This window comes from Wallemia ichthyophaga, assembly GCF_000400465.1.
Source record: "Wallemia ichthyophaga EXF-994 unplaced genomic scaffold scaffold3, whole genome shotgun sequence".
In the NCBI taxonomy this organism is placed as follows: domain Eukaryota; kingdom Fungi; phylum Basidiomycota; class Wallemiomycetes; order Wallemiales; family Wallemiaceae; genus Wallemia; species Wallemia ichthyophaga.
The window spans coordinates 480286-494011 of NW_008806276.1; the positions used below are offsets into that span (position 1 = coordinate 480286).

Below are 13726 nucleotides of genomic sequence, written 5' to 3' on the forward strand. Positions count from 1 at the left end.
GCTTGAGCTGCCATGTTTACAAAATATTTTGGCAGGGGATACAGCGTTGCGAGGAATACTCTACAATTTGCATATACTCAAATAACTCAATCACCAGATGATCAGCCTGCAGAAATAAATCGTGAGACTGAGCACCAAGATAACGACTTTGAACGCGGCTCTGTGGATTCCAATTCGCAGGCAGACAGCGTGACCCACACTATCAGAGCTGGTAATCGAAAGAACTTGCGCGCGAACCCACAGATAGAGTCGGGTCCAAGTGCGATGCCTGGCGAGACGAATGACGTAGAATACACTTATAGACCCCAATTTGCGATAAACGAGTCCGAAGAGCTTGTCAATGGTGGGTAATATCGTATTGCACTGTTATTTGCTCATAAAATCTCAAGTCAAGTACACCACCCTTATCTGGCTACATATCGTAACTCCAATATCCCTGCTCGTGCATTTCTCAATATTGGCTGGTATCATATTACATGCCTTTCCGACACATTTCAACCCCTTCATACCCATCTTCATTGGTGTCAGCGCTTGGATTGTTGCACAATCGCTGAAGCAGCCAATCTACCAATTTGTGGCGGCAGTTTCAAATTCAAGAAAGCTGCAAAACTCAATTAATACTGTCATTCACACTTTTGCGTTGGATTTGGTTCGCTGGCAATCCCTTCTTATCGCCGTTCCTGATATAAGGGAAAATAGGGGTAATCATTCCAGCAGCTCATTCACAAGCCTCTCATGGTTTACGTTCGGATGGATCGCAGTCTCGCTCACGTTTTCAACATTTCAAGAATTTAAGAATCTCGCCTTGTATAAGGATTTGCTGCCTATTCAGAAGCCGTTGCTGCCAATGGTAGACAACGAGAGTGAATACAGCACCGAGACGGCTTCATCCGCTACTCAAGAGCCTGATGACCTTGAGCACCAATTAATCACACTTCATAGCATGCGTGACAGGTGCACTTTAAGCGCTACATACGGACAACCATTTCCAAACATTCCCCTTCCAGGTTTTCTTTTCCCATTGTGGAGACTGGACACCCTGTTACTCGGTAGTGGCGTAACGCTCATTCTCGGTGCGCGCCCCAATTGGATAACCTACTTAACCGTTGCTTTGATCAATACAGTTCATTCTTTCATCTGGCAGTTACTCCTACCTAAATTTGGACTGGGTGGACTGACGTGGATTAGTTTCATGTTTGCGACTATTATCTTCTTCATAGGTTTGGATCAATTTGGAATTGTTTAGCTATTTGGTTGAGCTACCTTGTTTTGATTTACTTTCACTGTTGTAATTTTTACATGTATGATCGTACAAATGCGCGTTTATATGCTTCCATGCGTGCGTAACTCTATATACCAATTATCTTTTTCGTATCCTTCTTGTACCACCTGTATCTTCACCTTGGATTGTACACTAGCCTCCTCTGTGATGCATCTGAGCTCGCCCCTTTCAAACAAATGGTAGTAGCGGTTGTACACTCTTCCATCAGCCTTGTTCACCCAAGGTACCCAAACATCCAGCCCTTTGGAATTTGACGATGTCGTCGAATTTTCAGGAACAGCTCGCCTGCTATCTTCGCCTTGCTCTAAGGCCCAGACGTATACGAGAATTCTGCCTCCATTGAGGCATACCGAGTTTAATAAAGACTGTACTGACTCCACCCGACGTTTTTCAGTGGCTAAATGATGAATTGTCGCAATACTAATGGCGTAGTCCTGGCGATAAGTTAGGTGGGAATGTTGAAGCTGTAAAATACCGACAAAGATATGTCTGCGAGTGACAGAATGTAGAGTATCAGCCAAAACGACTTGTTTATCAGCGTCACCAGCTCTTTGAGCATGTTTGAGGAGATTCACGCTTCTATCCAACCCAAAGAGGTGCTCAGCCAGTGGGAGGTACTTGCCATTGCCGCACCCAGCATCCAATCCCATCGCGTGCTTCTCTATCGACTGCAGGAATCGGCTGATGATAGGCCACGGTTTATACCTTGTAGACGAGAAGTGATTCGCTATCTCGTCATATATTTTGTGTACGTTATCGTCCTCGAACGTCGTTGGTGATTTGTGTAGCAGCGCGATATCTTCCTCGCTCGGCAAAGGCAGCTCGTGCTTCTTCACCATCGCCGTCTTGTGCTAAGAGTTGATCACTAAGGAGGAAGATATGCCGTTGTCCAAGCAGCGATTCGCCCGTCCGCCAACGCCACCGGATACTGACACCACTCTGCGCCGCTCTGAGCGCTTCTACAAACGCAAGGATATCCCTTTAGATTTGAGCGATGCGTTTGACTGGTTGAGAGACGACAGCAGTGCTGTGAAGATTGGAGACAAGTGTTACACATTCGAAAACCACCCAGGTGTGCCCTATCGCTCTACTTGTCCATCTGCCCTGTTCTGACCATCCCAGGTTTGGTTTATCTGCCCAATTATCTCAATGAACACGACCAGAAACGGATGATAAAGCTTAGCTTGAGGGACATCCCAGCACCACCTAACAGAAACAGTCTCGATGCTCACTACAAGATTCCTACCGAAGGCTTGTGGCATCATTACGCTGCCAATACGAAAACTGATGTCGCGGTACCACGAGCAGCGACAGAACCACCTCGCGAGATGCCCTCTTACTATGCTCCGAGCGGTGAGCGGCCTCTGATCAACAATCAACCTAGCACATTCGAGGCATTGAAGCAAATAGCGCGCGAACATAATCCGGAAATTCCCCCAAGCCCTACTGTTAAACCACTTAATGGCGAAAGGGCCATGTATAAACTCCGCTGGACTAATATTGGCCACTACTACCACTGGGGATTGAAGCAGTATGATTTCAGCGTCAGAGATCCACAAACTGCCGGCCCTATCGCTATACCGCAGCCTGTGGCTCAAGTGTGCAAGGGCGCTGTAGAAGCTATTCCCTGGCAGCGTACATGTGTTGCAGAAGCAGCCGAGGAGTGGAAAAAGGGATATAAACCAGATGCTGGCATCATCAACTACTATAACCTCAATGTGAGTTTGTGTTGCTATTTAATGCTTTTCTTACACTGCACAAGGACACACTCATGGCACACGTCGATAGGAGCGAGGTTACCTCCAGTCTTCCTTTGGTGTCGATAAGCTTGGGTCACTCTGCTGTTTTCCTTATCGGCGATGACGAGCGGGAGTCGATATCGCCTCCAACCCCAATTGTTTTGCGCAGCGGTGATGTCGTCGTCATGTCAGGTCCTACGCGAAGAAGCTATCATGGCGTGCCGCGTATATTAGAACGCAGTCTTCCTCCACACTTACAAAACGAACAAGAAGACGATGAATGGGAGCCTTTCGCGCGCTATCTCTCAACAGCACGTATTAATGTCAACGTTCGTCAGACTGGATTATCGGATCAGCAGATAGCAGAACTTGTATCAGTATAAATGCATCGAGAAACATTAAAGTATCATAAATTCATCTATAGTAAGGGTAGTTTTGATTGGGCGGTGGTGCTTGTTGGTAGTATTGCTGGTAGTTGGTTGGAGGTGGTGCGTGTGAGGGTTGTGAGGGTTGCGAGGAGTAAGGTGTTTGATTTTGAAATTGCTGTGGCAGTGGTGGGGGAAAGTTGTTTGGTGGCTGTTGATTATATGGTGAGCGCGGATGCTGTCCGTAAGGAGATCGTGGTGGAGGACTAGCATAACCTGCACCATAGTACGGCGAGGCAGGTTTGGGAGGAGGTTGAGGCATATGCCCTGACTGTCTTTGCTGGCCGTACAAGCTTTGATAAATACTTGGCTGAGGTTGAGGCGGTGGAGCTGGCATACCGCCATAACCATACGAGGCACTTGAAGGTGTTGAAGATGCAGGAGGACCAGATGAAATTGTGGGGGGAGACGTTGTGCCCGGCTTTGGAGGACGATGTGGTGTACTTACGCCAAGCCTGCTGAACTCGTTTTCGAACGAACTTCCACCTGCATCTGCAGCCTCCGCTTCGATAACTGCCTGTACGCGCTCCTTGGCTCTACTATTGACGTATACATCGACATCTCTCTTGAGTTCGCGTACGGCATTCTCGAGATCTTCGTAAAACATCATAGCTCTGCTGACACCGTTGGCAGCCTCGAAATACGTATCACCAGCTTTCTTGAACTTTTTCAGTACCTCTTTGCGACGTCTGTCAGATTCTGCATGTTTCGTGTGTATCTCCTTGGCCCGCGCTGAGCTGGTCAGCTGAATCCAAGCGCCATTCAACTCTTCCAATATTTTCAGCTGGTCAGCGATGGAGCCCTCTATAATCTTCTGGTCCTCTTTAAATTTGTCGAGCTCTGAGCCGAACATATCGGTTTCAACGTGTTGAGCTTTACGGTTGAGTATGAGAAGATGGGAGACATCATCATTCTGAATCTATAAGGGGGGATTGTCAGAAAGTCACTTCAGACAGAAATTTTCACCAACTTTCTGACGCAATACTTGGATGTGTTGACTTCTAAACTTCTTCAAACCCTTCAAAGCATCCAATAACCTCGTAATTTCACGCGCATATGCTGTCATCTGGCGAGATTCCTGTTCCGAGTGCTCCTCAATACCTACATCGACATCGAGCAAAGATTGTTGGCGAGTGTGAGAGGGTGTCTGGCTTGAGACGTAATCTTTCACATAAAGCGCTAGCTCGTTATCGCTGTCATCCAAATCAGACGCTGAGTCGTTTAACAGTCTTACGTCAGCATCTATGTATTGGTATACCTGTTTGATTGATGCATCGGATTTACCCGCTTTCTCCAAGCCGTCGTAATGTGCCTTGAGTTGTTGGCGCCATTCTTTAGTTTGTCTCGCTGAAGGTGATTGTGAGAAGTTTGCGTGCTGCATCTTGATTTATATTTTAGTTGCGTACTTTAGCCAAGTCAGAAACTCACCCTAGCCTGCTCGCACTCTTTCGATTCAATGTCTAGTTCATTTGATATCCAGTTCAGGTCAGCGAGAATACGTTCTCGCTTAGTCTCAGTGGTGCTTATCTGTCTAGAAACTTCACCCGAAGATTCCTGCGAATAAATTGTTTTAGCCAATTGCTTGATTTCCCCACTGACGTCGTAGTTGATCTCATTTGATGACTGCACAAACTTCCTCAAACTTCCTGGCAAACCAAGATGCTCGATCGCGGCTTCTAATTCAGTATCTGTTACCTCAACAGTCTCAGTAACCGCTCTGATTATCTTGGCCTTCTCTTCACTGTATATTGACGCTGCCTCGTGTACTGAGAATGGAACAAGATTGGCAAACAAATCAGAGCCAATACTCTTCTGTACCTCCGGATTTTGATATATTTCAGTGATCGTTACTGCGTTTGCTGCGTTAAGCTTATCTACCGTGGAGAGAAGGTTCTCAGCAGGGATTGCTTCATGAAAAATCAAGTCATTCTCCTTTATAAGTTCATTCTTGTACTCCGTGCATTTGGTCTGATGTGCTTTGCATAACGATGTGATCACGCTTGAAACATCGGCGGGGAGGGTATCACATGGGGCGAAGAAGGTGTTAAAAGTCGAACCAAGTCTATAAGATTCCTTGGCGAGGCTTTCTGCGAGCTTTACTCTGGCTATAGCTTCGCCATGTTTATCCGATGCGTTGTCCACCATTGCGCGGTAATATTGAGTCTGTGAAGCAAAGTAATTGCTTTTTATCTGCAAAAAACTCCACCAATGTCGATCAAAGATGCTTTTATTGACATTCTCGCGTACTGGTTCTAGTAACGAGTTGTATTGGAAAGAGCATTGAGAAGCAAGCTTCGCTACAATACCCATAGACTTTCCATCACCTCTGCCACCGCGCGTCTTTTCTTCGACAGTTTTCTCCAGAAAGATTTCCTGTGCCTGCGCGAGCATGAGTGCACTCAAGAATCTGACAACGTCTCTGCTGAGATCTGTAGACGGGGCATGGAGGAAGTTGTTGGCTATATAGTCCCACAGCCCAGCTGCGACTCTTGTGTTGTAGAAAGCTGTCTTGATACCTTCGGGATCTGATCTGTTAGAAGACGAAGCTAGTACCGAGTACGTTGTAGCGAGATTGAAAAGCACAGAAGCCTTCTCGTAAGCAAGAGAATGCTGCGATACATCCTGGGCAGTGAATATATCACGCCAATTAAACGTTACTCGAAGCTCTGGGAATCGCAATTCAAGCATCTCAAGCTGACCGTAGTAGCTCTGGAGAAGATCTTTGCCTTGAGTCAGGTTAGCAAGGAGCAATAACGCCACTGGCGATTCCCACCTGTAGCATCAGTCGTCGAGCCTCTTGTCGCATCTTGCCTGAACCGATTCAGTGCGGCAACAGGATCTGTGTAGTTGGAGGGATCTTCGCCGTATACATTTGCAATAGTTGTCTTAATCCCATAATTGAAATCTACGTCTTCTGTAGACTTGGTTTGCAGAAAAATCAACGGCGACTTGTCCATAACGTGATGGTTGGTTGGTTCAAACGAGCTTGCGTCATAATTGGAAAATAAATATATTCATTTACAAGTATTATGTGATATCAGCGTGTCATCCAGACATAGTTTATATACTGCCTTTTCTAATGCGCTTCTTTATATGTGATTTCTTTTCGGGTCATGCTGCGGTGGGTATATCATACAGAACAGTAACGCGGCTGTTGCGGCTGCTGTGAGTGGGAGTATAAGAAAGTATCCAAGCGCGCTAGATAGGTTTTAGTTACGAACACAGACGAGCACCTCACTCACTCTGCAAATATTCCAAACGCAGGCGCGGCAGGGAGCTTATCGCGTACTTCTGGTATGGCGAAGAGAGCAGCTGAGGTGACAACGTATGTCTGGAATGTATTAGCGTTGAGTGTGGGGGCATCCGGATACACTTACCTCTCCCATTACTGGTCTGCGATAGATGACAGCAACTACAGCCGCCCAAACGATAGCTATAGTGAGAGCCCATAGCATAACGATGCTGTTAAATGTGAGTACTAACGAAAAAATGGCAAAATATCTTCTCACATGGAGATAGCGAAAGCTCTGACTGCATTTGATCGCCTTATTGTTATCTTTATGGTCCTGCGCACATCATTTTCCAGCGTTGCGTAATCGACACTGCTAATGACATAATTTGGAAACGTGCCTGAAGTTCTGACAAAACTAATAGCGCTGAATTGGCCAAGGTCGGGCTCTGATACGTTTGACCCTGCATCCCAAGCGAGAAAGGTTATGTACGCGCTATACTCGTCGAATGGATAACTCGTTGGGTCAGATTTGAGTGATGATCTGCTTTCTGTCCAATCGAATGGTATTTCAACTTGGAATGAGGGCGTGAATGTCAACTCGAGCGTGCTCATATCTTCAGGCTTGCGCGACCATATTACTGAATCTGGTTCGTAAAATCCTACCGCGCCGTCTCTCAAGAAAACTGCCTCGTGGTCTATCTCGCTTTTTGATTCGAATTTAGACAGAGTCGCATTCTCGTTTATGTATGTAGTTATGTTCCTATTCAGTACCCCACAATCTGCTGCTGTTTGTGCGTCATTCGTGTAGCCTGGTCCGCAGCCTGAAAATGAGAAGCGCATTTCTGGGTGTAAGGGAGATTAGCTAGCATCATCATAAGTTTTGCCACACATACCAAGTTTTTTTTCGTCTATATCTACATCCGTTACGGAGCCATAGAGTGCCATCTATAGGACATGAGACAGAAACTAAAACAAGCGGCACACACTCACGCCAGATGTCATTTGACCGAGGTCAGAGCCCATTCCATCTCCCTTCTCTAATTGCACCGATGCTCTGTAGCCTAGATAGCTGCCTAGCGCGCTGAAGAAGACAAGAAGGATTACTGCAAAGATGAGTGCGAGAGGGGTATACCGCCATTCGTGGAAAGTGTTGTACCATGCACTAAGTCTGTGAGCTGCTCGTTTAGAGCGCTTCTCAGCGCCGGGTTTAGGCACGGGCTGCTTCGACTCATTAAAGTCGCTGCTGTAGCTTCTGGTCGGCTGCGGGTAGTCTTTGAAACTGGAATCGGTGTTTGAGGTTGTCATAGTGTGCGCAGTCGTCGCTGTAAGTTGGAGTCCGTGAACATTCCAGTGAGGATGATCCCTGTCTGTCACTTTGAAGCTCTATTCTGGGAACAGTGCATTCCTTTATGGTAAAGGGCAAATTAACTTAAACATTATAGATACCCGTGTCTGTGAGCGTGATGAATATAGTGTGTGTGAGAGCGCGCCGCTGTCTTGCTTTCTTCCATGCTAGATTGCCACATTACGTCATTGAAGGCGGCAACTTGGAATCGAGAATGCCGATTTACACTGGTACAAGGGAAATAAATGACTGATACTGATAAACTACATGCTAATCATCACTCATCATCCTCGTCTGAGATGATAACCTTCTTGCGTCTGGGCGGAGCAGGGGCAAAGGCACTAAAGCTACTTTCAGCTTGGTTAGGCAGCCAATGGTCATATTCGTGGCGTTTTTCGTGGTTTTCTTCATGAGACTCTGCGTCATCTCTAATATTCCCATCATCTTCATCTGTGCTTAGTGCCTCTTCTTCTGAAGCGTCAACATTCGACCAGCTATCCGCGATTTCGACATCGTTACGGCTGTTGTTGATAAAGTCGTCCTCCTCATCATCTTCGTTGTATCGCTCCCAGCCCGGCCGTTCTGACACGCCAAAAAAGGCACTCGCTGGCGAGAGTCTTTGTGAAGTTGATGATACTGATGATACTGGGGTATTTGAGTGTGATTGAGATGATGGTGAGTTTGAATTTGAGTGTGAGTGGTCAGAGCGTTCTTCTGGGTGCTCTTGGCTGTTGCGTCTGTCAAATGAAGAGTCCCACGTTCTCCTCACTCGGTCGGTAGCTGTGAGTAGATTCCTGACGCGTTCCCGCTCACTGCCACTATCGTCACCCTCGTCGCTCTCTCCATGCTCATCATGCTCCTCGCCATTCTCCTGGACCCAATTACCACGTTCATCTCTCCTATTAGACCTACTTTCAAGCCCTAACGCAGATTCCATGGCATTTGTAACTCGAGTGGCCATTTCGTCCTCGCTCGAGTTCTCCTCTTCGCCGTCTTCTTCGCTCCATTCATCGGACTCTGCATCAGTATAAAGTTCTCCGCTTTGCCCAAATTAGCTGTGTATTAGAACCACAATAAACCCACCATTGCGTACAAACGCCACCGACGAGCTCTCCTGTGCACCTGCCACAGCGCATAACACCATCTTCTCTATCCATCACTGGCTGGTACTCGCCGCCTGGTCTGAACACCTTGGCCCAGACATCGCCGTTGCGTGTGGGTGGCACATCGAGAGATTCACTGTGCGCGGCAGCGGTGATTTGCGCGAGCTCCTTGACGATAAAGAGCTCATTCGGTCTCGAGCGAATAGGGGCGCGACAGCTGGGACAGACTTTGGCAGTACGCGGGTTGCCGTTAGTATCGCGGGTAAACCACGAGTGTAAGCAGGAAAAGCAAGCGACATGACCGCATGTGAGGCTATTGCGCGGTGATTAGTGGGAATGCTGGTGTAGTGAAAGAAGAGCGTACCCGTATGGCTCAATCATGTATTCCATGCATATTGAACATTGAAGAACGTTCCTGGGACGCGTTAGAGCCGCGCTCGCCGCTGCAGATCCACCCACTTGATCTTGTCTAGTGCTTCTCGGTGTGAGAATAAAGTGACGTAGCTGGATTAGTACTGCTCACACTGCGACTGGGCATTTATCGTAGCCTCCTTGAATTCCAACTCCTTCTTGAGACGCTCAGCCTCCTCGCTGCTCCGCTGCGTGCGCTCATCAACCGCCTTATCAAGCTCAAGTGCGAATGCTCTGCCCCCGGAAATCGGTGGCTGAGAGAGCGATTCTGTGCTGCTCTTGTCATTCTCTTTGTCTTTATTTCCTGCTGACATTCTCCGCCTTTTCTTATTCTCAGGTGAGGCCATATGAGTGTTGTAAACAACCATCAAGATGGATTCTTCGCAGCACGTCAGACCGATCATCAGGACACAGCCCCCGAGTCCAGCAGATACTGGTGCCAGCGCAGGCACCGGCAGCGTTCCTCCGCGTTCCCAGACGGTGTCTAATGATCGCATTGGCTATCGCCGCAAGGTGGGTGCGCCATCTGTGGATACGAGCATTCCTGAGTACATTTAGGTCGGATTCGATAGCATGGATGAATATCTCACTGGGCATCCCTTATCCACGCTCACACTGCAGGTGTGTAGGCCTTTTAAGCTCAACCCAGCTCAAACAAGCGTACAATGTCGTTAATACTCTACAGTCCACAACTTCCGATTACAAGAGGTTAAAGAACAGTCGCATTTTCCTCGTTGGAGCTTCTACGGACGTCAATGGCCAGAGGTGGGCGTGATGTTTGTCCCGAGTTTGAACAAGACGCTCACCACCTAACTAGAGCACTCGACTTCGTACTTATGAACTTGCTAGAGAATGGCGATGAGATTGTGGCTATGAGGGTTTTCGACGACGAGCAGCGTGCGTAATGCTTTCATTGGTTTGTGAACCCTCTCACACCACACAGGCAATCAGGATAATGCACGTGAGGAAGCCGAGGAGCTCCTCGAGAGTATTCGTGTTAAGAACGATGAATTTGACAACAGACAGGTGAGTCTGAAACGCCACTGTATCTGAAACCGCTCACGTTGCTCAGATATCAATCGTTGTTGAGTTCATAGCAGGCAAGATAACCACAGCTATACGCTCGCTCATTTCGCTCCATCGCCCTGACTCGTTCGTTGTCGGCTCGCGCGGTAAATCAGGTACGTGGACGCAGTTGTCGTCCGCGTTCGCCTCAGTCAGGTCAGGCGCAGGGACTGCTGGCGGTATGGGGTCGGTTTCGAGGTTTGTCGGAGTATTTGAGAGTAGCTGGAACAACACCTCTGACATTGCGTAGATGGAGTCTGAGTAACTCTAAGGTGCCCACTATTGTGGTTAGAAATGATGCCAAAGTGAAGGAATCGCTGGCGAAGCGCGCCAATGACAGCAAGAGACGCTCATACCACTCGCTGCTACAAACTTAGAGTGTATACTGTGGTGACTTGGCGCAGATCAGATAATGACTTGTTGAGAAATAAAGCTCGCAAGGCACATAGAGTACACGACGGATAATCGTTATAATGATTTTTGTACGATATTTGAATGTAACTTTACTCATTGCAACTGATATGATTAGCGGGAAATTTTTGGTGATGCTTAGCTATGTTTTTAAGATTAAACTTATGTTTGTAGAATTATAGATTATATATATATAGTTTAAGACTAGTCTTGTAATCTTGTTCAAAGGGGGGACTGGCTGGCTGTACAAGGACGGAAGATTCATAAAATGCATTCGAAAATCACACTAGATTAGTTTTGTGAGTGACAAGATCATTTAAGTACCCTTAAATATTCTCAACTTGATATTAATGGCTTAGTGGTGAAATGTGCACTACAAAGATCTGAACTTTGGTGATGTAATGATGCGTACAGAGAGTGGCTTAGAAGGTATTTGAGACAATCATTAACGTCTAATTAGTTGTTACTTTAATCTTTGTGTCATCCCTTGAAGCGCTTATCCGTCACCTCACGTCATTCCCTCTCTCGACCAACCTCCAAAAGAGTAAATCATGGCAATCAGATTTGCAGCTCAATCACCGCGGCAAACAGTAGATAATGAAAAACGACAAAAGCGCCCAAAAAAGTAGCTTAGACAGCCTCCTAACGAACAGTCGAGGTGCGCTTCCAAGTATTATTGATAGGATTACGACAACATGAAAACGCTGAATATAGATACAAACAGGCCTCAACTGATTGATTTTCTTGTTATTCAAAACGACAAGAATATATAGTGGCAAAGAGAAAGGGATGACATGTCAGTTTGGCCGAGTGGTTAAGGCGCTTGATTAGAATTTCATAAGTGGAGTTCTTCCAAAGCATACTATCAAGTACTCTTGTAGTGCGTAGGTTCGAATCCTACAGCTGACGAATACTTTTGCACTTTCATCCGTTTATTTTTGGACTGGGCGGCTCCTACAAAAATCACATAAGTTGCTATTTATCTGAATTCACATTTGTGATAATTTAAAGAATTTATTGTTATTTTACCAAGCTGGCCGATTAGCCACTGAGCTCGTTGGACTATCTCTTCGAGGATGGGATTCAGCGGGGGACTCGTGAGTGGTGTGGAATGCACTAATTCAGCTCTACTCACTCAATACAGCAAATAACAGATCTCAACGATTTTATAACGCCTGGTCAGGAATGCATAAAGCCAGTCAAAGAATCGAATCAACCGGCGCAGACAGAGACAGCGCCAGAGCCTGCACCAGATGCGCCAACGACGCAAATATCGATTGGCGAGAACGGCGAGTATTTCGAGCAGAACCAAAAGCTCGAGAAGGCTGAAATAACCCTCAATGACTGCTTGGCCTGTTCTGGGTGCATTACATCAGCAGAGACAGTTCTGATAGAGTCTCAATCACACAAGGAGGTGCAAAAGTACCTCAGTAGCACCTCCGATAAGAAAACTATGATCGCATCCATCGCTCCCCAGACTCTGGCGTCCATTTCGGCGTCGTTGGGCAGCACACCGTCAAACGAAATCTTACTACGGAGACTACGCCACCAACTCAAAGATATTGGTTTCGATTACGTTTTCGATACCACATTCAGTCGGCATTTATCGCTGGTTGAGATTGTCAACGAGTTCAACTCGCTCGACCAATCAAACCGCCTCCTTCTCACTTCGGCTTGTCCCGGATGGATCTGTTACGTCGAGAAAACGCACGGTGAGCTTATCCCCTTCATCAGCACCACCAAGTCTCCCCAACAAATTATGGGGTCGCTTGTGAAATACTGGTTTAGTCAGCACATCAACAAGACACCCAGCGATGTCTACCACGTCACCATAATGCCCTGCTACGACAAGAAGCTCGAAGCATCGCGACAGGATTTCTACAGCGACTTGTATCAGACCAGAGATGTCGACTGTGTGTTAACATCAGGTGAAATCGGGTTGTTATTCGATACGCCAGTGAATTTAGAGGTGAACGTGCCAAATGAAAACAGTTTATCGTTCGAGGAACAAGTCATACCTCATCACATCCAACACCCTGGCACATCGTCGGGCTCATACCTCGAAAACATCCTTAACTTGCTACGTCTCCAAACACCAAACTTACGACTGGAAACTCATTCACCTCGCAACTTGGCAGATTCCGTAGAATATCTCCTCATCAATGACGAAAATGAATGTGTATTCAAGGGTGCAAAATGCTACGGTTTCAAGAATATACAAAATTTAGTTCGTAAAGTAGGCAAAGAGAGGGGAGTAAGCAGCGGAAGGGGAGCTGCAGGTCGCATGGCAGCAAGTCGTGGCAGAGTACGTACTCGTAACACGGGCAATCCACACGACAGCAAGACATTAGATTTCGTCGAAGTGATGGCCTGTCCGTCAGGGTGCATTAATGGAGGAGGGCAACTAAAACCTGGAATTAGTACAGACAAGGAGGGTAATGAACGTGATTGGGATAGTGAGGGTGTGGCTGTAAATCCATCCAAGAACATCGAAGAGAGTGTGCGGTGGTCTACGAAGAATTGGATTGGTAGAGTTGAAGATATATATTGGCGGGCTAGTGAGGATTCGAAAACACTTACGGTCTCCCAAGTTGACGCCAAGGCGGGTGAGATGCTCGCGGCGCTTGCAAAAGAGCACCTCCGGACGGAGTATCATGCAGTCGAATCTGAAACTAGCGGATTAGCGGTACAGTGGTAGCTGTCGTGCCTTATA

At 46.9% G+C, this 13726-nt stretch overlaps 7 protein-coding genes and 1 non-coding gene across 8 annotated transcripts; 5 read left to right on the plus strand and 3 right to left on the minus strand.

Annotated features, from left to right (window-relative positions):
• Positions 1–12: 12 nt before the first annotated feature.
• Positions 13–1246, plus strand: J056_002915 (uncharacterized protein; the record flags this gene model as incomplete). Its single annotated transcript, XM_009268219.1, has 2 exons — positions 13–343; positions 390–1246. 2 exons carry the CDS (start codon positions 13–15, stop codon positions 1244–1246), a joined length of 1188 nt encoding a protein of 395 aa, XP_009266494.1.
• A 77-nt stretch (positions 1247–1323) lies between these two features.
• J056_002916 (uncharacterized protein) lies at positions 1324–2121 on the minus strand (the record flags this gene model as incomplete). Its single annotated transcript, XM_009268220.1, has 1 exon — positions 1324–2121. One exon carries the CDS (start codon positions 2119–2121, stop codon positions 1324–1326), a length of 798 nt encoding a protein of 265 aa, XP_009266495.1.
• Positions 2122–2161: 40 nt separating this feature from the next.
• J056_002917 (Alpha-ketoglutarate-dependent dioxygenase alkB) lies at positions 2162–3404 on the plus strand (the record flags this gene model as incomplete). The annotated part of the gene is made up of 3 exons (XM_009268221.1): positions 2162–2354; positions 2405–3000; positions 3045–3404. The coding sequence occupies 3 exons, from the start codon at positions 2162–2164 to the stop codon at positions 3402–3404; spliced, it is 1149 nt and encodes a 382-aa protein (XP_009266496.1).
• A 31-nt stretch (positions 3405–3435) lies between these two features.
• J056_002918 (Vacuolar protein-sorting protein BRO1) lies at positions 3436–7983 on the minus strand (the record flags this gene model as incomplete). Its single annotated transcript, XM_009268222.1, has 9 exons — positions 3436–4365; positions 4417–4827; positions 4875–6172; positions 6220–6431; positions 6689–6777; positions 6824–6908; positions 6956–7520; positions 7572–7623; positions 7669–7983. 9 exons carry the CDS (start codon positions 7981–7983, stop codon positions 3436–3438), a joined length of 3957 nt encoding a protein of 1318 aa, XP_009266497.1.
• A 317-nt stretch (positions 7984–8300) lies between these two features.
• Positions 8301–9884, minus strand: J056_002919 (uncharacterized protein; the record flags this gene model as incomplete). Its single annotated transcript, XM_009268223.1, has 5 exons — positions 8301–9063; positions 9107–9439; positions 9491–9541; positions 9586–9601; positions 9650–9884. The coding sequence occupies 5 exons, from the start codon at positions 9882–9884 to the stop codon at positions 8301–8303; spliced, it is 1398 nt and encodes a 465-aa protein (XP_009266498.1).
• A 25-nt stretch (positions 9885–9909) lies between these two features.
• J056_002920 (Universal stress protein A family protein C25B2.10) lies at positions 9910–10979 on the plus strand (the record flags this gene model as incomplete). The annotated part of the gene is made up of 7 exons (XM_009268224.1): positions 9910–10050; positions 10096–10158; positions 10223–10302; positions 10355–10434; positions 10481–10563; positions 10610–10800; positions 10853–10979. 7 exons carry the CDS (start codon positions 9910–9912, stop codon positions 10977–10979), a joined length of 765 nt encoding a protein of 254 aa, XP_009266499.1.
• An 830-nt stretch (positions 10980–11809) lies between these two features.
• J056_004963 lies at positions 11810–11922 on the plus strand. Its single transcript has one exon. It is a non-coding gene; the product is annotated as a tRNA-Ser (tRNA).
• Positions 11923–12089: 167 nt separating this feature from the next.
• J056_002921 (Cytosolic Fe-S cluster assembly factor NAR1) lies at positions 12090–13711 on the plus strand (the record flags this gene model as incomplete). The annotated part of the gene is made up of 2 exons (XM_009268225.1): positions 12090–12110; positions 12158–13711. 2 exons carry the CDS (start codon positions 12090–12092, stop codon positions 13709–13711), a joined length of 1575 nt encoding a protein of 524 aa, XP_009266500.1.
• Positions 13712–13726: the final 15 nt, after the last annotated feature.